The sequence below is a fragment of the Macaca fascicularis genome, chromosome 16, assembly GCF_037993035.2.
Source record: "Macaca fascicularis isolate 582-1 chromosome 16, T2T-MFA8v1.1".
Classification (NCBI taxonomy): Eukaryota; Metazoa; Chordata; class Mammalia; order Primates; family Cercopithecidae; genus Macaca; species Macaca fascicularis.
In genome coordinates, this window is record NC_088390.1 from 44,911,483 (window position 1) to 44,938,892 (window position 27,410).

The following is a 27,410-nucleotide window of genomic DNA, read 5'->3' on the forward strand; positions in this document are numbered from 1 at the left end:
CTCTAAATATAATTTATATATAGAAATATTAATCTTGCATAAATATTACACTGGCTTTATATTAAATTAATATTCAATTATTTCAATTAATTAAAAACATAAGAATATCCCTGTTCTAGCTCTCATAACTTGAATATTTACACTGTTTACTTACTCTAAAATGACTGACTTAATACAGAAATCTTGGATTCTCCCAGATATAATTTTGGACTCTATCTTCTAGTTGAATTTTCGTAAGTAAAATAAACCAAAATGAAATATTCAAATCTGAGAAACTTCTGGGTAGAAGAGTGTATCTGAAAAGTACATTAATGCTTTAAGGCCTCACTGCACCAAAGCAGTAGTTTTAAACTACTACTAAATATCCTCAAGAGTTAATGCAGGCCAAGCGTGGCAGCTCACACCTGTAATCCTAGAACTTCTGGAGGCTCAGGTGGGAGGATCGCTTGAGTCCAGGTGTTTGACACCAGCCAGGGCAACATAGTGAGACCCTGTCTCTATTTAAAATAAAATAAAAATGTAAAAGATTTAATGCATTTATTTACAGAATAAGAAAAAACTAGAGAAAAATCAAGTAAGGACTGCCTAGCAGGTCAAGTATAGCAAGCTGCCTTGCTGTGAGACTGCAATACAATGACAAAGAGATTTAACACCAGGCTATCCTTTAGCAGAAGAGTGACCAAAGTTCACAGGATTTTGGCATAAGGAATTTAGGTTGCTATAAATATTAAAAAAAAAAACAACAAAAAGAAACTCAAGCCAGAATAGCACCCAAATACTACTTTGATCTGTACTTTAGTGCACTGAAACAATTATCAAAATGAATTATTTCACTGGTTTTCTTGGTAAAGAAAAATTAGCTAAAAATCTACGTGTGATAGTTTTAGTTAGAAACCAGATTTCTAAAAATGAGCACAGAAACTTATAAAACAGACCTATGTCTATGGAGTGTACAAATAACTAAAATGTTAAATAATAGGTTAATTAAAACAAACTTAAAGCCTGATAAATCCTATAATTCATTTAATAATTTTAACAGTATATTTACCTTAGAAGCTTGTCTTAAAACATCCACCACAACTTTCACTGGTAAGCCTGCTGTAATTTCTTTCATTGCCTCAATGCACCATTTGTATGCCTAAAAAAATTATTATTTATAGAAGAGACAGAACTGTGGTAAATCAAGTTGACAATATTTAACAAGACGACTGCAAAATTTTTCTACAAGCACTTCAATAAGAACACACACAAAATATTTACAGTTAGAATTTTCTGAGGCTAAACTTTCTTCAAAGTATAAATCTGTTAAATTATTTTTACTCTTAATATCTACAGCTTGTCTGAATCAGACCTTGTGTATACATATTTTCCAGAAATCAGAGGTATGTTCTCTCTTGCCTAGAAGCTTTTGCACATACTGTTCCCTCTGCCTTAAAATACATTCCCCCTTCTTCCAACTCCTTAAACTCATCTGTCTTGCAGGTTTCAGTCCCAGACAAGGTTTCCTGTGTTTTCCTATACATTCCATCCTCCTACTGTAAGATTTATTATTTTATGTATGAATTGTCTGTTTAGTTGAGTGCTTACTTTGTCCCAGCTACTGTCCAAGGTATTTTATGTGCATTAACACATTTACCTGACACAACAGCCCTATAAGATATGTACTATTATGGGAAACTGAGGTGTGGAGAGGTTAAGTGGCAGGCAAATATGCTAGTATCTAGGTATGAAGTGGGAAACAAAACAAAAAATGTCCTTCCTCTCCTGGTGCTTAGTGGAAGAAATAAAAAAGTCAAAATAAATTATCAGGCTGGCTGTGGTGACGCATACCTGTAATCCCAGCACTCTGGGAGGCTGAGGTGGGAGGATCACCCAGCTCAGATGTTTGAGACCAGCCTGGGTTATAACATAGTGAGACTTTGTCTCTATCAAAAATCAAAAAAATCAGCTGGGCGTGGGGATGTGCACCTGTAGTTCCAGCTACTTGGTGGGGCTGACGTGGAGGCTGCAGTGGGCCATGATGATGCCACTGCACTCCAGGCCTTATGGAGTGAGACACTGTCTCAAACAAACAAGTAAACAAACAAAGACAAGTGTGGCCATGTTATTTCTTTTGGCAATTAAAATATGAAAAGTGAAGTGTGCCATTTCTGGAAGAAAAGTCCAAGAGCCAGCAGTACTACTCCATGAAGTTTCTGCCCCTGTGCCCAGGCGGGTAATGTTCTAGATAGGTATGTTCCAGATAGACCCAAAACCACACTGGGTCTTGATCAAACTGTAGATATAATGTTAAGAACAGCCATAGCCATCTGAAGACAGGGATATATTATGAGCCAGAAAGAAACTTTCATTGTTCCAAGCTATTCTGGGGTTGATATTACCTCTGCATAGCCTAGCCTATCCTAACACAAAAACATGGTGCTAATTCATCAAACTATGTCTGTAAGATTTGTTTACTTTTCTGTAGATATCAGTGAAAAGCTTATTTATCACTAAAAGATTGAACTTCCGAAATTATCCAAGACTTCAACATTCCTCACGAATGTGATGAGAGTTGCAAAGACATGAATAAGGCATAGTATAAACCCCTAAATCCAAATGTAGAAGGAAAATAACTGTCAGGCTGGGCATGGTGGCTCATGCCTGCAATCCCAGCTCTTTGGGAAGCTGAGGAAGGTGGATCACTTGAGCCTAGGAGTTTGAGTCCAGCGTGGGTGACAAAGCAAGACCCTCCCTGTCTCAAAAACTACAAGAAGCCCATCCAAACAATTTAGGTAAACATTTGGTTAAATTAAAACAAAAACAACAAAAGAAAGGGCTCTAAATTATACATGTATATATTTCAAATTCATCTCACAAATACTCCTTTTGTTTGATTTCATTTTTATTTTTTTGAGACAGGGTCTCACTCTGTCACCCAGGCTGGATTGTATAAATATGGCTCACTACAGCCTCAACCTACTGGGATCAAGGGATCCTCCTGCCTCAGCCTCCCATCTAGTTGTGACCACCACAGGTGTGTGCTACACATGCGGCTAATTTTCTGTAGAGGCAGGGTCTCACTTTGTTGCCCAGGCTGGCCTCAAACTCCTGTGCTCAACTGATTCTCTACCTTGGCCTCCTAAAGTGCTAGGATTATAGGCATGAGCCACAGTGCTCAGCTTGACTGATTTTGAATATTCCATTACAAATGTGTACTGCCTTATATAAACCTAATAAGCAAAAAAGATCTGTAAGAAAAATAAGAGAAGACTATTTGATTTACTCTCTGTTTTTATAGGTACTTATTGGTCACAATGAAATGTACCTTAAAACACTTACCTCATCATAGTGACTTTTTGCAAATAGGAGTGCACACAGTTCTCCATAGAGTGCAGCTTTATTTGCTTGCTGGCCATGTTTTGATAGTTTATCCATATATGTCTGAGCTAATTTAAATGTTTCTTCACCCAAATGATATTTGCAGTTTCCATTTCGCACATGAAGCAACCTATAAAACACAAATAACATTGCTCTATTTTTGATATTTCCAGCTTGGTAGACCTGATGACCTCTTATCAATCACCTAAATGACTTAAGGTAATTAAATGCAATTACAAGGCAGCATTTGAAAATACATGTGTGGACCAAATTGGAGCTGACCTCATGCCGATAAAGAAGTACATGCTCTTTCCTGAAAGCTTCCCATAATTAATTTCATCAATTGTTGATTCCTTATCTTCTCTAAATATTTTATATATTTTGTATACTCAGCATGTACTGCATCTAAAAAAATGACATTTGCTCTTTTTGTTCCAAATCCACAAGTAATATAGCTTCAGTATAAGAAACTTGGAAAATAATGAAGAAAGTAAAATCAACATAAAATATCTTTTCTTATTTTTAGTACAGTCTAACACTTGATCAGTTACCACTTATTTCATGATGCTTCATAATGTTCATTTTTCTTTCTAATAAGATAAATTTACCAAAAATACCAGTAGTGTCAACTATTTCTTGAGACGGAGTCTCACTCTGTTGCCCAGGCTGGAGTGCAGTGGCACAATCTCAGCTCACTGCAAGCTCTGCCTCCCGGGTTCACGCCATTCTCCTGCCTCAGCCTCCCGAGTAGCTGGGACTACAGGCGCCCGCCGCCACCACACCCGGCAAATTTTTGTATTTTTAGTAGAGACGGGGTTTCACCTTGTTAGCCAGGATGGTCTCGATCTCCTGACCTTGTGATCTGCCCGCCTCGGCCTCCCAAAGTGCTGGGATTACAGGCGTGAGCCACCGCGTCCGGCCAATTATTTCTTTTAAAATCTTTATCCTCTATAGTGGAAATACAGAGTTCTTTACACAAAGTAACTGTACAACCATGCTGACTATTTAACGATATGCCAAAATAGTACAATGCTTCTAGATAGCAACAGACTATGTGTCTATATAGACTGCCTTAAACAGTGTTAGGACTGGACAAATATTTATTTATTTATTTATTAAATGCTAGCTAGAACATTATGTTCATGTATCAAGCCAATACAACTTTCTGAAATGCTCAGCCTGAGAAGGAACAAAGGTATAAAAGCTACTTTAAAAAAAACCAAGGATGGAGAGGTTAGGAAGTATTCTTTAGGAGCATCAAATCAACAGATACATAAAATTTATTTTTTCTATCTATACCACAAATATTAACAGATTAATAACCCATGATGATAAAAATTCAGACAATCTTTTAATATCTATCATTCCTTTATATAGTCAGGGAAACAGATTAACTTCAAAAGAACCAGGACTAATCAATAAAGTGATGACTACTATACAATGCCAGTGTGTATCCTGTCAACATGTACCACACAGTTATCTGCAAAATCTATTACCATAAGAAGCTTACGTTCTAGTGGTGACAAGGGTATTAGCGTGGGCAAATATACAAATACATAAGACTTTCATTTAAGGATGAATGCTATAAAGATGATAAAAAAAAAAGTAGAGTAATATGATCAAAAGATTCTCAAAAGAGGTGTTTAGGGTAGACAGGGAAGAATTCTCCTGAGGTGGTAACATTTAAGTTGACACCTAAATGATGACACTGTAGCCAGCCAAGTGAAGATCTGGTGGGGAAGCATGTTCCAAAACAGAAGGAACTGCAAAATAGAAGGAACAGCCCCTGAGAAGGGATGGGGAGAAATTCTGGCATAGTCAAAGGAACAGAGAAGGCCAATTCATCTAGACTACAGTGAATAAAAGATTATGTAAAGAGAAATGAGAAGGCAGAGATAAGCAAGATTTTATAGCACCTTGCCTGCCTTGGAAAGGAGTTTTGGTTGCAACAGTAAGGGAGGTGATTTGACTTATGCACTATCTAATATAATTTCCTGAGATGTTAGAAATGTTCTATACTTGTGTTGCTCAATTTGGTAGCCACCAGCCACAGTGGCTACTGAGTATTAGAAATGTGCCCAGTGTGACTGGGGCACATTTTACTTTTAATTATTTTAACCTTAATAATCACATATGGTTAATGGCTACCATATGGGACAATGCAACTGTATCAAGAATGCTCTGGCTACAGTGTGGAGAATGGATTATAGCAAAGCCAAGAGTGGAAGCAAAGCCACCAAGGCAGAAGATACTGTAACAGTCCAGAAAAAAAAATTCCTTGAGAAAAAAAGGATTAGTATTTGAAACACAGATTTGATAGCCAAACAGCTGAAAGAAAAAAAAATGAGAAACCCATAGGTTGAAATTTTAGAGAATAAAAAGAACAGTGCTTACTTCTCATTTCCAAAATGCTAAGAATTTCCTTTCCAAAGACCTTCACTCTAAGTATTCTCCTGAAATAACAATCTGTGGAAATTATTTAGTAATTGGCACATGATGAGGTAACAAAATAAACATTGTAGGCCAGAAAGGCACAGCTTGATATTTTCTCCAGTCCCTGCTGAATATCTATTTAAACAAAAGGGCAAATTAAACATATGGAGACTCTTTAAGGTTCTGTGTGTCCATCTGGGCTGACACTAAGCAGTATATTGAATTCAAGGAACTTGCGGTCCAACTCATTATGGTCTAATTTTATCCCAACATTCGGCCTAAGGAAAACGCAGGTTCTCAAAATGTGGCACTATCATGCAAACACAGTATTTTACTTTCACAATAACATAAAATCTTGTCTACCTGATCAACACCTATTGTCAAGAGCAACTACTATCTGATTGTTCATTGTTTGAAATGAAAAATACACACATATGTAAGTCATTAGTTTACTAATATATTTACCGTAAGACTGAACATGACTAGTTAGAGCCTCATCAGCCAGACATAACGAAAGTAAAATACACTAAAAGTGAAACTAAAGGAAAAGAATTTCTTTCCTTCTTATAAGTGTCTTTTTCTTACAACTAGTTTAAAATTTTGGCCGGGTGTGGTGGCTCACGCCTGTAATCCCAGCACTTTGGGAGGCTGAGGTGGGTGGATCACGATGTCAGGAGATTGAGACCATCCTGGCAAACACGGAGAAATCCCATCTCTACTAAAAATACAAAAAAAATTGCTGGGCGTGGTTGTGCGTGCCTGTAGATCCAGCTACTCAGGAGGCTGAGGCAGGAGAACTGCTTGAACCCGGGAGGCAGAGATTGCAGTGAGTTGAGATTGCACCACTGTACTCCAGACTGGCGAAAGAGCAAGACTCCATCTCAAAAAAATAAAAAATGGAAATAAATGATAGCTTGAAAGGGTAGAGCTGCATAATGAAAATAAAGACCGGTATGGGTTTAATAATTTTTTTTTACTATGGTGAAATATACATAAAACTTTGTGCCATATGAGCTATTTTAAAGTATACAATTCAGTGGCATTAATTATATTAACTGTATCACACAACCATCAATACTATTCGCTTCCAAAACTTTTTCATCACCCCAAAGAAAAATTCTGTAAGCATTAAGCAATAGCTTCCCCTTCTGCCTTACCCCTAAGTCCCTAGTAACCTTTAATCTGCTTTCTGTCTCTATGAATTTGCCTATTCTACATATTTCATGTAAGTGGAACCATACAGTATTTGTCCTTTTGTGTCTAACTTATTTCACTTAGGATAAAATTTTCAAGGTTCATCCATGTCGTAGCATGTACCAAAACTGGCTGAATCATTGTATGAGTATATATGTAAAAATGTCAAATTTTATCTATTTATCTGTTGATGGATACTTGGACTGTTATCTTTTGACTTGTGAAAAATTCTGCTATAAACACTAGCACACAAATATCTTTTGATTCCTTGCTTTCAATGCTTTTAGGCATATACCCTGGAGTGAAACTGCTGAGTCATACGGTAATTCTATGTTTAGCTTTTTGACAAACTGCCAAACTGTACTCCACAGCAGCTGCACCATTTTACATTCCCAGCAACAGTGCACAAAGTTTCCAATTTCGTTTTCTTTTTTTCAAATGCTCTCTCAGCAGAATCACTCGATTTCTTCTCATCCTTGCCAACACTTCTTTTCTTTTTTTTTTTTTTAATTGTACCCATCTTGATAGGAATAAAGTGGTGGCTCATTATGTTTGATTTGCATTTCCCTAATGCCAAATGACACTGAGTATCTTTTTACGTGCTTACTGGTCTTTTATGTATCTTCCTTGGGAAAATGTCTATTCAAGTCCTTTGCCCATTTTTTATTTTTTATTTTATGAGACAGAGTCTCACTCTGTCACCCAGGCTGGAGAGCAGTGGCATGATCAAGCTCACTACAGTCATGATCTCTTGTGCTTAAGTGATCCTCCCACCTCAGCCTCCTAAGTAGCTGAGACTAGAGGCTCGTGCCACCACAGCTGGTTGATTTTTTTAAAAATTATTTTAATAGAGACGAGGTCTTGCTATTTTGCTTAGGCAGGTCTCAAACTCCTGAGCTCAAGAAATCCTTCTGCCTCAGCCTCCCAAAATGTTGGGATTACAGATGTGAGCCACCATGCCCAGCCTACTCTTTATTTTAATTAATTAATTAATTAATAATTACAGGTGGTAGGCACCTGTAATCCCAGCTACTTGGGAGGCTGAGGCAGGAGAATCGCTTGAACCTGGGAGGCGGAAGTTGCAGTGAGCCGATATCATGCCACTGCACTCCAGCCTGGGCAAAAGAGTAAGACTCTGTCTCATAAAATAAAGCAAATACATGTAAATGAAAATAAAAATAAAAATTAATTCATTAATTAGTTTTTTAACAGAGTTTCACTCTTGTTATATTTTTCAGTAGAGACAGAGTTTTACCATGTTGGCCAGACTGGTCTTGAACTCGTGACCTCAGATGATCTGTCTGCCTTGAACTCCCAAACTGTTGGGATTACAGGTGTAAGCCACGGGGCCCAGCCTCATTTTTAAATTGTGTTGTTTGCAGTTGTAGTTCTTGATACATTCTGGACACTAGAACCCTAATTAACATATGATTTGCAAATATTTTCTCCCATTCCATAGATTGTCTTTTTATTTTCTTGATGTTTTTTGATGTACAAAAGTTTTTTATTTTGATTAAGTCCAACAAATCTATAGTTTTACTTCTTCCTTTCCAATACCGATGCTTTTTATTTTTCTTGTCAAATTTCTTCCGCTAAAGCTTCCAGTACAACGTTGAAAACCACTAGTGAAAGCAGGCATCTATGTCTTGTTCCTGATCCTATGGGGGAATCTTCTAGTCTTTCACTATAGAGTATGATGTTAATTGTGAGTTTTTCATAAATACTCTTTATCATATTGAGGAAGTTCCTTTCTATTCCTAGCTTTGTGAATTTTTTTTTTTAATGATGAAAAGGTGTTAGATTTTGCTAAACGACTTTTCTGTGTCAACTGAGATAAACGTTTTTTTTTTTCCCCTTCACCTTATTAACATGGTGTATCACACTGATGTTCTTATGTTGAACCACCCTTGCATTCCTGGGATAAATCTCACTTGGTCATAGTGTAAAATCCTTTTAATATTCTATTAGATTTGCTAGTATTTTGTTGATGATTTTTTCATCTATATTCATAAGAGATACTTGTCTGAAATGGTCTCTTTTGTGATGTCATTTTTGGTCTTTGGTATCAGGTAACGTTAGCCTTTTAAAATTAGTTAGGGACTGGGCGCAGTGGCTCACGCCCATAATCCTAGCACTTTGGGAGGCCAAGGTGGGCGGGTCACCTGAGGTCAGGAGTTTGAGACCAGCCTGGTCAACATGGCAAAACCCCATCTCTACTAAAAATATAAAAATTAGCCAGGTGTGGTGGTGGGCACCTGTAATCCCAGCTACTTGGGAGGCTGAGGCAGGAGAATCGCTTGAACCTGGGAGGCAGAAGTTGCAGTGAGCCGAGATTGTGCCACTGCACTCCAGCCTGGGCAAAAGAGTAAGACTCTGTCTCATAAAATAAAGCAAATACATGTAAATGAAAATAAAAATAAAAATAAAAACAAAACAAAATGAGTTAGGAAGTGTTGCTTCCTCTGCAATTTCCTGGAAGAGTTTGAGAAGAACTAGTGCTAATTCTTTAAATGTTTGATAGAATTCACTAGTGAAGTCTTCGGTCCTGGACTTTGTTGGAAGGTTTTTGATCATGGATTTAATTTCTTTACTTGTTATAGGTCCCGTAGGATTTTCTATTTCTTCTTAGAGCATTTAGGTAATTTGTCCATTTCCAAAAAATTTGTCCATTTTATTTATGTTATCTAATTTGCTGGTGTTCAACTGTTCATAGGATTCTCCTTAAATCCTTTTTATTTGTGGAAGGTTGGTAGTAATGTTCCAAGTCCCATTTCTGATTTTAGTTATTTGAGTCTTCCTTTTCTCTTTGTTAGTCTGGTATGGTTTTAATTTCAAGTCAGGGAGGACATCAGTGTGAGAGTGTTTCTTCTGCTAGAGAATGTGGAATCTGCATGTGATACCTCAAACAATGGCAGCAATCTTACAAGCACTGGAGAGCTAGCCAAAGAAATGACTGGTACACAAAGAATTAGCAGACAGATTGAAAGAACCTAGTTCCTTAATAACTTCTATATATTCATAATTACCCTACCCTGGAGGCACTCAACATTGTACTGATTATCTTTTTATCTTTTTTGTATTTTTAAGGTGCATTGCTTATGTAGGTGGCTCCTATCTTATTTGCTACACATAGGTTTATAACCTTTTTGTGAATTATACATTCTATTATCAATATCCCTTCTGTATCAACTAATGACTTTTATCCTGAATTCTTCCTTATTGTTAGTATTATTGTTTTGGGGTGTTTTCTTTTTATGATATAGCACTAGCTTTTATTTTTTAACCCTCTTGGTAACTACCATCTTTAGGTAGGATAATTGAACCCATTCACATGTATTGTGATGATAATTGTATTTGGTCTAACCTTTTCATCTTATTTTTCATTTATCATAATCAGTTATGTCCTCTATTCTCTTTGCTTATATCTAGCTTGGTCAAGTTTCAAATCATTCTCACCCATATTCGCACCATCCTAGTTTGGGAGTTCTATCACACTTTTCTATTAACCAAGGCATTAAATATCCATCTCTAGCACTGATAATGTTTAAACATTAAATAATGATGCCCTTTCCTACTCTACCCACTAAGATGAGAACTTTGTAACACTTTAACTCCTCCATTCTCCCAAATGTGTATTTTAAAAATAGGCTATATGTCTATTTAAAAACCTGAATGTAAGATGAACTTCCATTTTCCATCTAAAAATATTTTTGCCAACTCATATATATCAAGTTTTGGGGATTAAAACACTTATAATTTTTATTTAAGGCCAAGTGTGGTGGTAATGCCTGTAAGCCCAGTGCTTCGGGAGGCCAAGGCAGAAGGATCACTTGAGCTCAGGAGTTTGAGACCAGCCTGAGCAACATACTGAGGTCCCTTTTCTATTAAAAACAAAAAGAATAAAAATTTATAACATTTAAATCTTTCCTTATACCTACATATTTAAAATCTAAATTAAATTTTCAAAAATCACTTTTCCTCCTCACAATTTACAAAACTTTATCCAAATTATTCACATGTACCTTAAACATTTAGCTTCATCATCACCATAGTTATTTCTGGAGTCATCTGACAGTTTTTATTTTATCTGCTAAATAAATCCTTCTTTGGAATGACAGCTTTTTAGAGTAAAACATTTTCATTTGTTTGAAAACCAGTACTTCTGAATCTCTGTATGATGTCACCAGAAATTTAATCCAAAGCTACCAGTAGCCATTTGCAAAGCATTAGGACTGCTGGGCTTTTCAATTTCTCCTATGGCAAGTAGACATCCATGATCTCCACAAATGAACTACTCCATCACTTTTCAAAGTAATCTTTAAAAAGCCAGTTAATAAAATTATCCAACTCTTACAACTGTAAGGTCATGACCTCCAGAATATTCTAAATATGCTAAATTTCATTACTTTTTTTTTTTTTTTTTTTTTGAGACAAAGTTTTGCTCTCATCACCCAGGCTGGAGTGTAATGGTGCAATCTCAGCTCACTGCAACCTCCACCTCCCAGGTTCAAGCAATTCTCCTTCCTCAGCCTCCCGAAGTAGCTGGGATCACAGGCGCCCACCACCACGCCCAGCTAATTTTTTTGTATTTTTAGTAGAGACAGGGTTTCACCATGTTGGCCAGGTTGGTCTAGAACTCCTGACCTTAGGTGATCCACCACCCCAGCCTATCAAAGTGCTGGGATTACAGGCATTGAGCCACCACACCCAGCCTCATTACTTCTTCAGAAAGAAAATTTCGCTAGGTGGTCTCTATAAAGCTTCCTGACATTAGCACTAACTGAAGTTTCAGGTTAACATTTCTTTCCTAAGTACTACTTTCTTGTTCAAAATACTGGTTGAGTATCCTTATTTGAAATGTTTGGGACCAATCATGTTTCAGATTTCAAATTTCTGGATTAGGGACACTAAACCTGTAATAGGTTTGACATGGTAAATTTTTGTCTTTTGTTATTTCTAAAATTTCCTTTTCATCTCTGGTTTGAAAAGCATCCTTATTAGGCCTATTACAAATTCTCAATTTGTTCTTCATTCTCTTCCTACTCCATCTATATGTGAGATATATATTACAATATTCATTACCTACCACTCTTTTTATATCATCTTCCCCTACCTTGGGATTTGTTATTATAAGAACTTAAATAAAAGTTTAAAAATTTTATTTTAAAATAAAATAGAAGCCAGGTGCAGTGGCTGACACCTATAATCCCAGCACTTCGGGGGGCCAGAGCGGGTGGATCACGAGCTCGGGAGATCAAGACGATCCAGGCTAACATGGTGAAACCCCATCTCTACTAAAAACACAAAAAAATTAGCTGGGCGTGGTGGTGGGTGCCTGTAGTCTCAGCTACTCAGGAAGCTGAGGTAGGAGAATGGCATGAACCCAGGAGGCGGAGCTTGCAGTGAGCCGAGATCACGCCATCGCATAGAACTCCAGCCTGGGTGACAAAGCAAGACTCCGTCTCAAAAAATAAAAAAATTAAAAAAAAATTAAAAGACTCAGTCATAACATAACATAACATAACATGTCTCATTATATTGCCCAGGCAGGTCTCAAACTCCTGGGCTCAAACGATCCTCTTGCCTTGGCCTCCCAAAGTGCTGGGATTACAGGCGTAAGGTACTATGCCTGGCTGGAACTTATATTTAGTTAGAGAAGTTCCTCGATTATTTCCCTCAGATAAGGTAAATGGAAACATACTGGGTCTTCATTTATTTGAAAATTATTTTTTTTGCCCTTTGAACTGGTGAGGTACAGTATTTTCTCTCGGTAACTAAGATACTGCTGCTTTCTTCTAGCTTCTAATTTCTATTTATCTTTGGCTTTCAGGAAATGCAACTGCCCAGGGTTCTCTTTCAATCCACATTCAACTCCCCCTTTTTTTTTTTGAGACAGAGTCTTGCTCTGTCGCCTAGGCTGGAGTGTAGTGGCGCGATCTTGGTTCACTGCAAGCTCCACCCTCCCGGCTTCACGCCATTCTCCTGCCTCAGCCTCCTGAGTAGCTGGGAATACAGGTGCCCACCACCACGCCCAGCTAATGTTTTGTACTTTTTAGTAGAGACGGGGTTTCACCATGTTAGCCAGGATGGTCTCAATCTCCTGACCTCGTGATCCACCTGCCTCGGCCTCCCAAAGTGCTGGGATTACAGGCGTGAGCCACCATGCCCGGCCACATTCAACTCTTTACAAACATATGCATGCACACACACATACACATACATACACTCCCCAACCCCACCCCACTGTCGAGTAGTTCAAGAAGTTCTTTTTATCATTAAAAAAAAAAACCACTAAAGGAATACATGCCAATTGTTTAAAAACATAATAAACAGTAGAAAAGGATTTAAAATAAAAAGTAAGTTTGTTCTGCCCAACTCTCACAAGCCCAAAGGTAATCTCTGTTCCCTTATCTGGAGGTTCTAGAAAATTCTTGACCTTAAACAAACCATGCTCACATGGACTGATTAGCTACAAAGAAAAAATTGAAAAGCGGGTTGCAGGTGTGATTTTAAGTTTGTCATCCCCCAAAAACAAACCAATTCAGCAACTGTGGTTATTTCTGAGCAGCAGGGTTATAGACAACAATTTTCTTCCTCATAGCTTTCTGGATATGTTTGGCCACAGACACGTATAAGCAAGAAAAACAAAGCCATTAAATAGAAAATGAATAAATGGAAATAGGCAGAGTCTCCAAAGAATACAAAAGGACTGAAAAATGGTGCCAGTTTTAACTACTTTCTATCAAGAAAGGCTAGGAAGTTTCCCTGACCTTTGTTGTATAATGTTTTGCCACTAGCCCCATATTAGAAATTGGTTTTGTGACATTAAATTGAAAAACATACTTTTATTCTTCCCTCAGGCTCAAAGCCCCTGGGATTGGCCAAAGGATTTGATTCGTATCTGTTCTGCAAAACACTTCTTTTCCAATTCAATTAAACACATGGTCAATTAATACCTCAAATTTCTCTCTGCCTTAAAAAAAGACTAAGCCATAAAATTTTAATCATCTTTTCAAATGATACTAAGTAGATGAAAAAAAGTACTTATTATAAAAAAATTATATTAAATACACTTGTAATGACCAAGAATTTGGCAAGGTTAGTTGAATAGAGGCAAAGTTTATTTTGAAATTGCAAATTCATAAAGACTAATGTCTTGGTATACAGGCAGTGAGTTGGCATTATAAATGGCTTTGTTCCTTGGTCCAGACAATATTCTAGTTTCACATGTGCTTGCTAAAAAGACAGCTAGTTCTGAATTGTTAATTAACTATTGTTTTTATTTATTTTAAATATTTGTTATAGAAATGGGATCTTGCTGGTCTCCAATTCCTAAGTTCAAGCAATCCTCAAATCTTGGCCTCCCAAAGTGCTGGGATTACAGGCGTGAGCCACTGCACCCAGACAGTTATCTACCCAATATTCCTCATGTTTTCTTCCTTAATGTAGGCCCATGAGTTAATTCATGCACAATTGAAAATGTTTTGCTCCTCAGACTATATTACACAGATTAGAAGTTGTGTAGAATGTATCCCAGTTTCCAGTTTAAAAGAAAGGTAATCTAAGAGATAGAGTTAGACTTCTGGGAAAGCAATTTTTTTCTGATTTAAAAAAGAAGAGTCAGCTGTCATGCACTTTTTGCCCTCCCTTCTTCTCACTGCCTATTAACACTTGCAACCATAATGATGTGAGCTACTTGCTAAAGATGACATACTAGGAAGGAGAGAAGGAAACTGACTTGTCTTGTGAAAAAACTAAACTTTTTGATAAGGCTAAAGTCAAATTTATACAAGAATTTTAAAATCAGAAGAAACACAGGTATTTGGGTGAAATAAATCTGAATATGTGAATAAAAAAATAAAGCACATACAAAAAAGAAAGTGCTTTATCTTTTGGTCAAGATTGCTATAGTGAATAATCTATGATAAAATCATACAAAATCCCCTTTTGTTCCAAATTAACCAGTTTATGTACACAGAAATATATAACTAACCCCTCAAATCCCATATGGGATGGTCTAGTCTCCTATTCCTAAAAATATAAAATAGGCAGAAGAGGGGGAAAAAATGAGCGATTATTTTTATGAGTACTATAAATTATAGGGCTAAATACTAATTCTTTTACAGTTTCTGCACACAAAGATTCCTATAATTTATCATACACTTCTAAAGTATATGTGGGAAATTATCACCTTCTAAAATACTATTTATAATTAAGTTTCCATATTACAAAATTAACTTCAGGATTTGAATGTCTGTCTGACATAGATAAGCCTTGTATAAAAAAGGGCAATGACAGCCTCAAAAGACTGAACTGGCCAAATAAAAAGAAAGAGAGAGAGTTTTACTCAATTTTAGCTTAAATCAACAATAATCTAGCTTGGGTGTGGTGACTCATGCCTGTAATCCCAGCACTTTGGGAGGCCCAGGCAAGAGGATTGCTTGAGCCCAGGAGTTGGAGACCGGACTGGGCAACACAGCGAAACACCACTTCTAATAAAAATAAATAAAATAAAAAATGTATTTTAAAAAACCCCAAAACAAAAATACAATGGTTTTACAGGAGAATATTCTAGTTTTGAAGGGATTCAGATTCAATTAACTCATCTAAAAAATACCTAGGAAATATGTACCTTAATTCCATAAAAATAGAAGACTGTAAATTCAATAAATTGATTGGACTTAGTTAACTTAGGATAAAGAATTTCTGCTGTTTAATTTTTTGACTTTAATTTTTAGTTTTATATAAAAAATTCTTTTTAAGAAATGCCAAATCAAATTGGGAGACAAAGAGAAAACCTGTATGAAAGTAAAGGTAGATGTAACATGTGCATAAAAAAAATAAGGACAATAAAGCAGAGTTACTTCTAGATTTGCTTGACTTTAAGGACATCTGTAAAAAGGTAATAAATGCATCCTCAAAGAAAAGTTACTCATAAGTAAAGCACTAATCTTGTTATGCACAATTATGGAAATGTAAACAAAGCACGTGGTACAAAAGTAACACTCAAGAAAAAGTACATTTTTGGAGTTTCCTAGCATCCAGTATCTACCACAGTTCCTAGTACATAAGTATTCAATAAATACTTGTTGAATGAATAAGCAAACAAGCTCTATGATAAAGCAAAAAGATACATAAGAAACACATTCTGGGCCGGGCACAGTAGCTCCTGCCTGTAATCCCAGTACTTTGGGAGGCCAAGGCAGGTGGATCACCTGAGGTTAGGAGTTCGAGACCAGCCTGACCAATGTGGCAAAACCCCATCTCTACTAAAAATAAAAAAAATTAGCCAGGCATGATGGCGCATGCCTGTAATCTCAGCTACTTGGGAGGCTGAGAGAGGAGAATCACTTGAACCCAGGACGTGGAGGCTGCAGTGAGTCAAGATTGCACTACTGCAGTCCAGCCTAGGTAACAGAGCGAGACTCCATTTCAAAAATAAAAACAAAAAAAGAAACACATTCTGGTTCATAACACTCAAATCTAACCTAACTGTCTATAGCAGATTAACTATATTTTAGAGATGAGAGGATGCCAGACTAGTGAAACTATGACATATAAATATCATCTCAGAGATTTACTCAAATGTTGGCATATACTTATAAGAGCTAAAACTATAAAAACCACTAACTACCATTATAGCACATAATTACAGGATATGTTCCAACTTACCTCACACAACATTCTACTGCACGAAACCAATGAAGCATCTCATCGTGTAGAGTACACAACTGAAGGCAGGACAGAAAAACTTTCTCAGCATCACTATACCAGCCTGCATCTGAAAGAAAGCCACCTAAAAAAATAAGAAACACCAACTTTAGATAACTTAATAGCCTGAAAGCTAAAATGACATGCTGACAGTGAATATCACCTAAATTAAAAAAAAAAAAAAAACATGATATTAAAAGTCTTGTGTTTAGCATAAAACACAGGTATGAATTGTGAGATTTTTATAAAAAGGTTTTGAACTAGGGGAAGGAGGATTAAGGCTAAGACCTTGAATAAGGAATCAAAAGTTTCAACCTTGTAAGAATACTCCATGGCCTAAGAGTTGTTATTTTCCAGCTAATGAGCTAACTAATTATTTTGCTATTTTCATCTTGGAGAGTACACATAACTTTAGCATCTCCCAATACACAATCTCAAAGATAAATCTGAATATACTTAATCTTAATATAGCAGCACATAACGGAGGATACACAGATTATAAAAAGACCATGATGCTTAATTGATTATCTCATTTTTTTTTAAACAAGAAATTACTGTCCTGGATAATGTTTCCTCAACATATTATCTTTTTGAGGATTCTGACCCCTAAAAATGACTAACATTTAATACACTGTTACTACACCATGTAAAACACTTCTTTTTGTGGTAACTACTTCAACTCACTAACTTTCACAACACAACTTCAACTTAAATGCAGTAACTGCCCCAAAGTAACAGATGAAAAAACTTGAGTCACAGGAAAACCAAAGCTTATAATCTAGTAAGTGAAAAGATTTGGATGCACACAATGTGACTCCAGAGGCTAAGTCTGTAGTCCCTATACTGCAATAGTTATTAAGGAATAATTTCTTAGTGCTATTCAGGATTAGTTACAATAACCAGAAAACACAAAGTAACATACCATCATGGTATATTCTAAAATACAATTTTTGGACATTAAAAAATATCTAAAATTATCTGAGACCTGCCTGGGCAACATGGCAAAACCCTGTCTCTACAAAAGAAACAAAAGTAAGCCAGATGTGGTGGCAAGTGCCTGTAGTCCCAGCTACTCAGGAGGCTGGGGTGGGAGAATGGCTTGAACCTGGGAGGCAGAGACTGCAGTGAGCGGAGATCGCACCACTGCCCTCCAGCCTGGGCAACAGAGTCAGACCCTGTCTCAAACAACAACAACAACAACAACACTCTGAAATTAGAGTACGTCATAAAACGAATGGTATATTACAATAATTGGCTCCATTTTTTTTCTTGGCACACAAAAAATATGGTGTCTTAATAGTATTAATGTCTGAGTCAACAAAATATTATATTTTGCACAGACTCATGTTTTATATTTAATTAAAGCTACATGTAATTAAGCAATTTTTTAATTAGCTGGAGAGAACTGTGCTTTAGATCTTTCTAGGTTCCTCACCAAGTTGAGCAGAATAATGAGGTTATTATTCATATTCCTACTAAGTAATATTCTACTTATCATCCCAACATATTGTGTATTGTGCTGGTTATTAGAATATTGTCTCTCAGCTTCAAACCCACACTACTAGAGTCTGTTTGAGGATGCTGAACAAGGACTCTGCAAACCACATTTCTCTTTTGCTAGCTAGCTCCCTGTTTGGCTCAGCCCATAGGAGGCACTAGAGAAAAGGGCTGCAAGACTGGAAGAGCAAAGGACACTCTCCTTCCTGTATCTGTTAGTGAGGTTCCTGTTGACAAAAACACCCCAGGGTTTGCTTCTTTACTTTGGTGGTAGTAGTTCATTCCATTAAATAATAGTCAATACCATTTGCAGTTTTCCAATGCTTGCAAAACCAGTTTCACAGCACTCCATCAAACACCAGCAATAGACATCCAGGTTGCCCCTCCTAGAGGTCTAGATCCTAGACCCAAGGGCCCTCTTTTCAGACCTCTAAGGCACTAGTAACAGTCTAGCAGCATCCTAGCTCCATGGGGCAAACCCCTCCAACTATATAATTATAATTAAAAATTATAATTTTTAATAATTCCAATCTCTTTCCTTGGTTCCCCAAGCCATAGGTATGGCAGCCAATTCTCACAGCTGCTTTGTCCATAATAACCAACTATTCCCTTTTTGCGTTTTTAGTTCTCTAATATCTGGTTAAAAATGATCTGTATTAGGCCAGATACAGTGGCTCATGCCTGTAATTCCAGCACTTTTGGAGGCCAAGGTGGAAGGAGCCCTTGAGGCCAAGAGTTCAAGACTACCCTGGGTAACACAGTGAGACCCTGTCTCCTAAATAAATACTATTTTTTTATCTTGATAACTGATTTTATAGCCTAGTGAAATGAACTATTCACATATAACATCTATTTCATCCACATGTTGTTGAGAAGGAAAACATTTATACAATGTACTTAATTTCATTTGGTTCTTAGTTTGACAAAATCCCTAAAAATTTAGGTTTATTCTAGAGCATAAAATCAAAACTTGTAATATTGACCCTAGAATTTACCTAAACTCAAGGAAAATACTACAAGAGAGCTGGGTTTCAGCTAAGTCAAATCCAGAACTAAATTTATTTTCTCTGTTCAAAACGAATGAGATCCTTATTTGTTTTCAAAAGGAGTTATGAAAAAGAAGACAACAGCACAATTGTGGCAGCTGTCAAAGTTTCTTACAATGACCATTTGTGCTTGAAAATGAAGTGGACATTTGCTATAATTAGAAGAAGTATCAGTCCAGTAACCGCAGGATAGGTTACTATTTCTTTTTTTTAGGGACAGAGGTTTGCTCTTGTTGCCCAGGCTGGAGTGCAATGGTGTGATCAAGGCTCACCGCAACCTCCACCTCCTGGGTTCAAGCGATTCTCCTACCTCAGCCTCCTGAGTAGCTGAGATTACAGGCATGCGCTACCACGCCCAGCTAATTTTGTATTTTTAGTGGAGACAGGGTTTCTCCATGTTGGTCAGGCTGGTCTCAAACTCCTGACCTCAGATGATCCGTCCGCCTCTGCCTCCCAAAGTCTGGGATTACAGGTGTGAGCCACCATGCCTGGCCAGGTTACTATTTCGATTAAAAACTTAATTTTAAGAAATGTGCTCCTTGATTATAAGCATCAAATTAAACACTTGTAAACAAGAAATAAATAAATTCAAACCATTTAAAAACATATGCCTGTTAAAAAATGTTTAGTTTTCCCTTTGAATAGCCTCATCACAATAAAGATGTGGCCTGTCAGAAAAGATCTTGGTCAGGGTGATAGTCCTACTTAATAATGCAGTCCTTTCTAAAAAACAATTTTTTAATTTTACTTTTTAGGATTAAAAAAAAGTTTTTAAATTATACTCTAAGTTCTATGGTATATGTGCACAACATGCAGGTTACACGTGCCAGGTTGGTTTGCTGCACCCATTAACTCATCATTTATATTAGGCATTTCTCCTAACGCTATCCCTCCCCTATCCCCCTACCCCACAACAGGCCCTGGTGTGTGATATTCCCTGCCCTGTGTCCAAGTGTTCTCATTGTTCAATTCCCACCTATGAGTGAGAACACGTGGTGTTTGGTTTTCTGTCCTTGCAATAGTTTGCTCAGAATGATAGTTTCCAGTTGCATCCATGTCCCTAAAAAGGACAGGTACTCATCCTTTTTTATGGCTGCATAGTATTCCATGGTGTATATGTGCCACATTTTCTTAATCCAGTCTATCACTGATGGACATCTGGGTTGGTTCCATGTACTTGCTATCATGAATAGTGCCGCAATAAACATACGTGTGCATGTGTCTTTATAGCAGCATGATTTATAATCCTTTGGGTATATACCCAGTAATGGGATTGCTGGGTCAAATGCTATTTCTAGTTCTAGATCCTTGAGGAATCGCCACTCTGTCTTCCACAACGGTTGAACCAGTCTACACTCCCACCAACAGTGTAAAAACGTTCCTATTTCTCCACATCCTCTTCAGCATCTGTTGTTTCCTGACATTTTAATGATTGCCATTCTAACTGGTGTGAGATGGTATCTCATTGTGGTTTTGATTTGCATTTCTCTGATGACCAGTGATGATGAGCATTTGTTGTGTGTCTGTTGGCTGCATAAATGTCTTCTTTTGAGAAGTGTCTGTTCATATCCTTTGCCCACTTTTTGATGGGGTTGATTTTTTTCTTGTAAACTTGTTTAAGTTCTTTGTAGATTCTAGATATTAGCCCTTTGTCAGATGGTAGGTGGCAAAAATTTTCTCCCATTCTTTAGGTTGCCTGTTCACTTTGATGGTAGTTTATTTTGCTGTGCAGAAGCTCTTTAGTTTAATTAGATCCCATTTGTCAATTCTGGCTTCTGCTGCCATTATTTTTGGTGTTTTAGTCATGAAGTCCTTGCCCATGCCTATGTCCTGAATGGTAATGCCTAGGTTTACTTGTAGGGTTTTTTATGGTTTTAGGTCTAACATTTAAGTCTTTAATCCATCTTGAATTAATTTTTGTATAAGGTGTAAGGGAGGGATCCAGTTTCAGCTTTCTACACATGGCTAGCCAGTGTTCCCAGCACCATTTATTAAACAAGGAATCCTTTCCCCATTTCTTGTTTTTGTCAGGTTTGTAAAAGATCAGATGATTGTAGATGTGTGGTGTTATTTTTGAGGACTCTATTCTGTTCCATCGGTCTATCTCTCTGTTTTGGTACCAGTACAATGCTGTTTTGGTTACCGCAGCCTTGTAGTATAAAGTCAGGTAGCACGATGCCTCTAACTTTCTTCTTTTTGTTTAGGACTGTCTTGGCAATGCAGGCTCTTTTTTGATTCCACATGAACTTTAGTTTCTTCCAATTCTGTGAAGAAAGTCATTGGTAGCTTGATGGGGATGGCATTTAATCTATAAATTACCTTGGGCAGTATGGCCATTTTCACAATATTGATTCTTCCTATCCATGAGCATGGAATGTTCTTCCATTTGTTTGTGTTCTCTTTTATTTCCTCAACCAGTAGTTTGTAGTTCTCCTTGAAGAGGTCCTTCACATCCCTTGTAATGGATTCCTAGGTATTTTATTCTCTTTGTAGCAATTATGAATGGGAGTTTACTCATTATTTGGCTCCCTGTTTGTCTGTTATTGGTGTACAGGAATGCTTGTGATTTTTGTACATTGATTTTGTATCCTGAGACTTTGTAAACAAAGTTGCTTATCAGCTTAAGGAGATTTTGGGCTGAGATGATGGGGTTTTCTAAATATACAATCATGTTATCTGCAAACAGGGACAATTTGACTTCCTCTTTTCCTATTTGAATACCCTTTCTTTCTTTCTCTTGCCTGATTGCCCTGGTCAGAACTTCCAATAGCATGTTGAATAGGAGTGATGAGAGACGGCATCCCTGTCTTGTGCCAGTTTTCAAAGGGAATGCTTCCAGTTTGGGCCCATTCAGTATGAATGGCTGTGGGTCTTATTATTTTGAGATATGTTCCATCAATACCTAGTTTATTGAGAGTTTTTAGCATGAAGCGCTGTTAAAATTTGTTGAGGGCCTTTTCTGCATCTATTGAGATAATCATGTGGTTTTTGTCTTTGGTACTGTTTATGTGATGGACTATGTTTACTGATTTGCATATGGTGAACCAGTCTTGCATCCCAGGGATGAAGCCAACTTGATCTTGGTGGATAAGCTTTTGGATGTGCTGCTGGATTCGGTTTGCCAGTATTTTATTGAGGATTTTCGCATCGATGTGCATCAGGGATATTAGTCTAAAATTCTCTTTTTTTGTTGTATCTCTCCCAGGCTTTGGTATCAGGATGATGCTGGCCTCATAAAATGAGTTAGAGAGGGTTCTCTCTTTTTCTATTGATTGGATAAGTTTCAGAAGGAATGGTACCAGCTCCTCTTTGGACCTCTGGTAGAATTCGGCTGTGAATCTGTCTGGTCCTGGACTCTCTTTGGTTGGTAGGCTACTAATTATTGTCTCAATTTCAGAGCCTGTTATTGGTCTATTCAGAGATTCAACTTCTTCCTGGTTTAGTCTTGGGAGGCTGTATATGTCCAGGCACTTATCCATTTCTTCCAGATTTTCTAGTTTATTTGCTTAGAGGTGTTTACAGTATTCTCTGATGGTAGTTTGCATTTCTGTGGGATCGGTGATGATATCCTCTTTATCATTTTTTATTGTGTCTATTTGATCCTTCTCTTTCTTCATTAGTCTTGTTAGTGGTCTATCAATTTTGTTGATCTTTTCAAAAAGCCAGATCCTGGATTCACTGATTTTTTGAAGGGTTTGTGCGTGTGTATCTCCTTCAGTTCTGATCTGATCTTAGTTATTTCTTGCCTTCTGCTAGCTTTTGAATTTGTTTGCTCTTGCTTCTCTAGTTCTTTTAATTGTGATGGTAGGCTGTTGATTTGAGATCTTTCCTGCTTTCTTTTGTGGGCATTTAGTGCTATAAATTTCCCTCTACACACTGCTTTAAATGTGTCCCAGAGATTCTGGTATGTTGTGTGTTTATTCTCATTGGTTTCAAAGAACATCTTTATTTCTGCCTTCATTGCGTTATTTGCCCAGTAGTCATTCAGGAGCAGGTTGTTCAGTTTCCAAGTAGTTGTGCGGTTTTGAGTGAGTTTCTTAATCCTGAGTTCTAATTTGACTGCACTGTGGTCTGACAGTTTGTTGTGATTTCTGTTCTTTTACATTTGGTGAGGAGTGCTTTACTTCCAACTATGTGGTCAATTTTGGAATAAGTACAATGTGGTGCTGAGAAGAATATATTCTGTTGATTTGGGGTGGAGAGTTCTGTAGATGTCTATTAGATCTGCTTGGTGCAGAGCTGAGTTCAAGTCCTGGATATCCTTGCTAACCTTCTGTCTCGTTGATCTGTCTAATATTGGCAGCGGGGTATTAAAGTCTCCCATTATTATTGTGTGGGAGTCCAAGTCTCTTTGTAGATCTCTAAGGACTTGCTTTGTGACTCTGGTGCTCCTGTATTGGGTGCATATATATTAGGTTAGTTCGGTCTAGCTTGTTGAATTGATCCCTTTACCATTATGTAATGGCCTTGTCTCTTTTGATCTTTGTTGGTTTAAAGTCTGTTTTATCAGAATTTCAACGCCTGCTTTTATTTATTTTTGCTTTCCATTTGCTTGGTAGATCTTTCTCCATCCCTTTATTTTGAGCCTATGTGTGGCTCCGCACCTGAGATGGGTCTTCTGAATACAGCACACTGATGGGTCTTGACTCTATCCAATTTGCCAGTCTGTATCTTTTAACTGGGGCATTTAGCCCATTTACATTTAAGGTTAATATTGTTATGTGTGAATTTGATCCTGTCATTATGATGTTAGCTGGTTATTCTGCCCATTAGTTGATGCAGTTTCTTCTTAGCATCGATGGTCTTTATGATTTGGCATGTTTTTGCAGTGGCTGGTACCGATTGTTCCTTTCCACGTTTAGGGCTTCCTTCAGGAGCTCTTGTAAGGCAGGCCTGGTGGTGACAAAATCTCTCAGCATTTGCTTGTCTGTAAAGAATTTTATTTCTCCTTTACTTACAAAGCTTAGTTTGACTGGATATGAAATTCTGGGCTGAAAATTCTTTTAAGAATGTTGAATATTGACCCCCACTCTCTTCTGGCTTGTAGAGTTTTGGCCAAGAGATACATGGTTAGGCTGATGGGCTTCCCTTTGTGAGTAACCTGACCTTTCTCTCTGGCTGCCCTTAACATTTTTTCCTTCATTTCAACCTTGGTGAATCTGACAATTACGTGTCTTGGGGTTGCTCTTCTCAAGGAATATCTTTGTGGTGTTCTCTGTATTTCCTGAATTTGAAAGTTGGCCTGCCTTGCTATGTTGGGTAAGTTTTCCTGGATAATACCCTGAAGAATGTTTTCCAGCTTAGTTCCATTCTCCCCGTCACTTTCAGGTACACCAATCAAACGTAAATTTGGTCTTTTCACATAGTCCCATATTTCTTGGAGACTTTGTTGTTTCTTTTCACTCTTTTTTTCTCTATACTTCTCTTCTTAGTTCATTAATTTGATCTTCAATCACTAATACCCTTTCTTCCACTTGATCGAATTGGCTACTGAATGTGTCATGCAGTTCTCATGCCATGGTTTTCAGCTCCATCAGGTCATTTAAGGTCTTCTCTACACTGTTTATTCTAGTAAGCCATTCTAATCTTTTTTCAAAGTTTTTAGCTTTCTTGCGACAGGTCTGAACATCCTCCTTTAGCTTAGAGAAGTCTGTTATTACTGACCTTCTGAAGCCTACCTCTCTCAACTCGTCGTCGTCATTCTCTGTCTGGCTTTGTTCCATTGCTGGTGAGGAGCTGCGATCATTTGGAGGAGAAGAGGCGTTCTCGTTTTTAGAATTTTCAGCTTTTCTGCTCTGGTTTCTCCCCATCTTTGTGGTTTTATCTACCTTTGGTCTTTGATGATGGTGACCTACAGATGGGGTTTTGGTGTGGATGTCCTTTTTGTTTATGTTGATGCTATTCCTTTCTGTTTGTTAGTTTTCCTTCTAATAGTCAGGTCCCTCAGCTGCAGGTCTGTTGGGAGTTTACTGGAGGTCCACTCCAGACCCTGTTTGCCTGGGTTATCACCAGTGGAGGTTGCAGAATAGCAAATATTGCTACCTCATCCTTCCTTTGGAAGCTTCGTCTCAGAGGGTTACCTGGCTGTATGAGGTGTCAGTCAGCCCCTACTGGTAGGTGTCTCCCAGTTAGGCTACATGGGAGTCAGGGAACCACTTGAGAAGGCAGTCTGTCTGTTCTCAGAGCTGAAACTACATGCTGGGAGAACCACTGCTCTCTTCAGAGCTGTCAGACAGGGATGTTTAAGTCTGCAGAAGTTTCTGCTGCCTTTTGTTCAGCTATACCCTGCCCCCAGAGGTCAACAAATATTATTTGTATTAAATTCTATCTCTAAAACATGGATGGATTTTGGAAGTATTCTGATAAATAAAACAAGCCAGTCACAAAGACCATGTATTTCAAGAGTCCACTTGTATAAAATGTCCAGAAAAGGCAAATCTATAGAGACAGAAAGTGGATGATGTTTGCTTCATGTGGGAGAGAAATGGGAGGGACTGCTAATGGGTACTGTTTTCTTTTTGGGGTGGTAACAATGTTCTAAAACTTATTGTGATGTCTGCACAACTCTTCTGGTATGATTTTTTTCTCTCTCTGGGTAACTTTAGGATTACGACTGATAACTATGAGTTTGCCAGGACTTGGTTCTCTCTCCAAGGTATCTATGTGGGTCATTACAGTGGCCAGATTGGCATAAGTAGATGTGGAGATGACAGAGGACCTCAATGAACACTAGTCTTCCTTTCATCTTCTTTGATACTAAATTTCTCACACACACACATTTTTACATGATCGTACAGAACTATCCTTAACATTAGTCAAGACCACAAGTTTTTAGAGACTTTCTTTGGACAATTCTTTATCGCTACTGACATTCCATAAGACTATTTAAAAAAGAAATGCTGGCCAGGCATGGTGGCTCATGCCTGTAATCCCAGCACTTTGGGAGACTGAGGCGGGTGGATCAGGAAGTCAGGAGTTCTAGACCAGCCTGCCTAACATAGTGAAATCCCATCACTACTAAAAATACAAAAAATTAGCTGGGCATGTAGTGGGTGCCTGTAATCCCAGCTACTCAGGAGGCTGAGACAGGAGAATGGCTTGAACCTGGGAAGTGGAGGCTGCAGTGAGCTGAGATCGCACTACTGCACTCCAGCCCGGGTGACAGTGAGAGATCACATCTTAAAATAATAATAATAAGAATAACAAGAATAATGCTGAGGGTCCTTTTCAAAAAATATATGTTCTAAAGTTCCTTCAGCAACCTATCTTTGAGTACTACAAATAATTATTCTAAGATTAAACAGGCCAGGCATGGTGCCTCACGCCTGTTAATCCCAGCACTTTGGGAGACTGAGGTGGACAGATCACCTTAGGTCAGGAATTCGAGACCAGCCTGGCCAACACGATGAAACCCTGGCTCTACTAAAAACACAAAAATCAGCTGGGTGTGGTGGCATATGCCTGTAGTCCCAGCCACCTGCGAGGCTGAGGTAGCAGAATCACTTGAACCCAGGAGGTGGAGGTTGCAGTGAGCTGAGATTGTGCCACTGCACTCCAGTCTGGGCGTCAGAGTGACACCCTGTCCCCCACCCCAAAAAAAGGAAAAGATTAAAGATGACTATTAAAATATGCTGGGAAGGATGTACATGCACATGTGTGTATGCTTTAAGACAGAAAACACATAAACGGCACATGCACACAGTAATGAGAGAAGTTAAAAACAAAAGTAGGGTTGGGTGCAGTGGCTCACATCTGTAATCCCAGCACTTTTGGTGGCAGAGGTGGGTGGACCACTTGAGGTCAGGAGTTTGAGACCAGCCTGGCCAACACAGTGAAACCCCGTCTCTACTAAAAACACAAAAATTAGTTGGGTGTGGTGGTGGTGCACGCCTGTAATCCCAGCAACTTGGGAGGCTGAGGAAGGAGAATCGCTTGAACACAGGAGGCGGAGGTTGCACTGAGCAAAAGTTATGCCACTGCACTCCAGCCTGGGTGACAGAGCGAGACTCCATCTCAGAAAACCACCACCAAAAAACCCAAAACTAAAGTAGTTTGTGGCGATCAAACAGTACTATAGCTTGATAGTGATGGTAGTTGTATGACTCTACATGGAATCCACTGCACAGACATATACACACACAAATGAGTGCATGTAAAAACTGGTGAAAA

General features: G+C 37.9%; 1 protein-coding gene across 7 annotated transcripts in view; it reads right to left on the reverse strand.

The window, feature by feature from the left end:
• The window catches only part of APPBP2 (amyloid beta precursor protein binding protein 2), an 80,902-nt gene that overhangs the window by 19,777 nt on the left and 33,715 nt on the right, over window positions 1-27,410 (reverse strand). For all 7 annotated transcript variants that reach the window (XR_012425553.1, XM_005583897.4, XM_074019072.1 and 4 more), the window contains 3 exons: window positions 16,660-16,783; window positions 3,322-3,490; window positions 1,049-1,138 (listed from right to left, as the gene is read on the reverse strand). Coding sequence is in view for 6 of the 7 variants with exons in the window: in XM_005583897.4 (XP_005583954.1) it covers window positions 1,049-1,138; window positions 3,322-3,490; window positions 16,660-16,783 (383 nt within the window). In the remaining variant the exon portion in view is untranslated. The remainder of the gene's footprint in view (window positions 1-1,048; window positions 1,139-3,321; window positions 3,491-16,659; window positions 16,784-27,410) is intronic.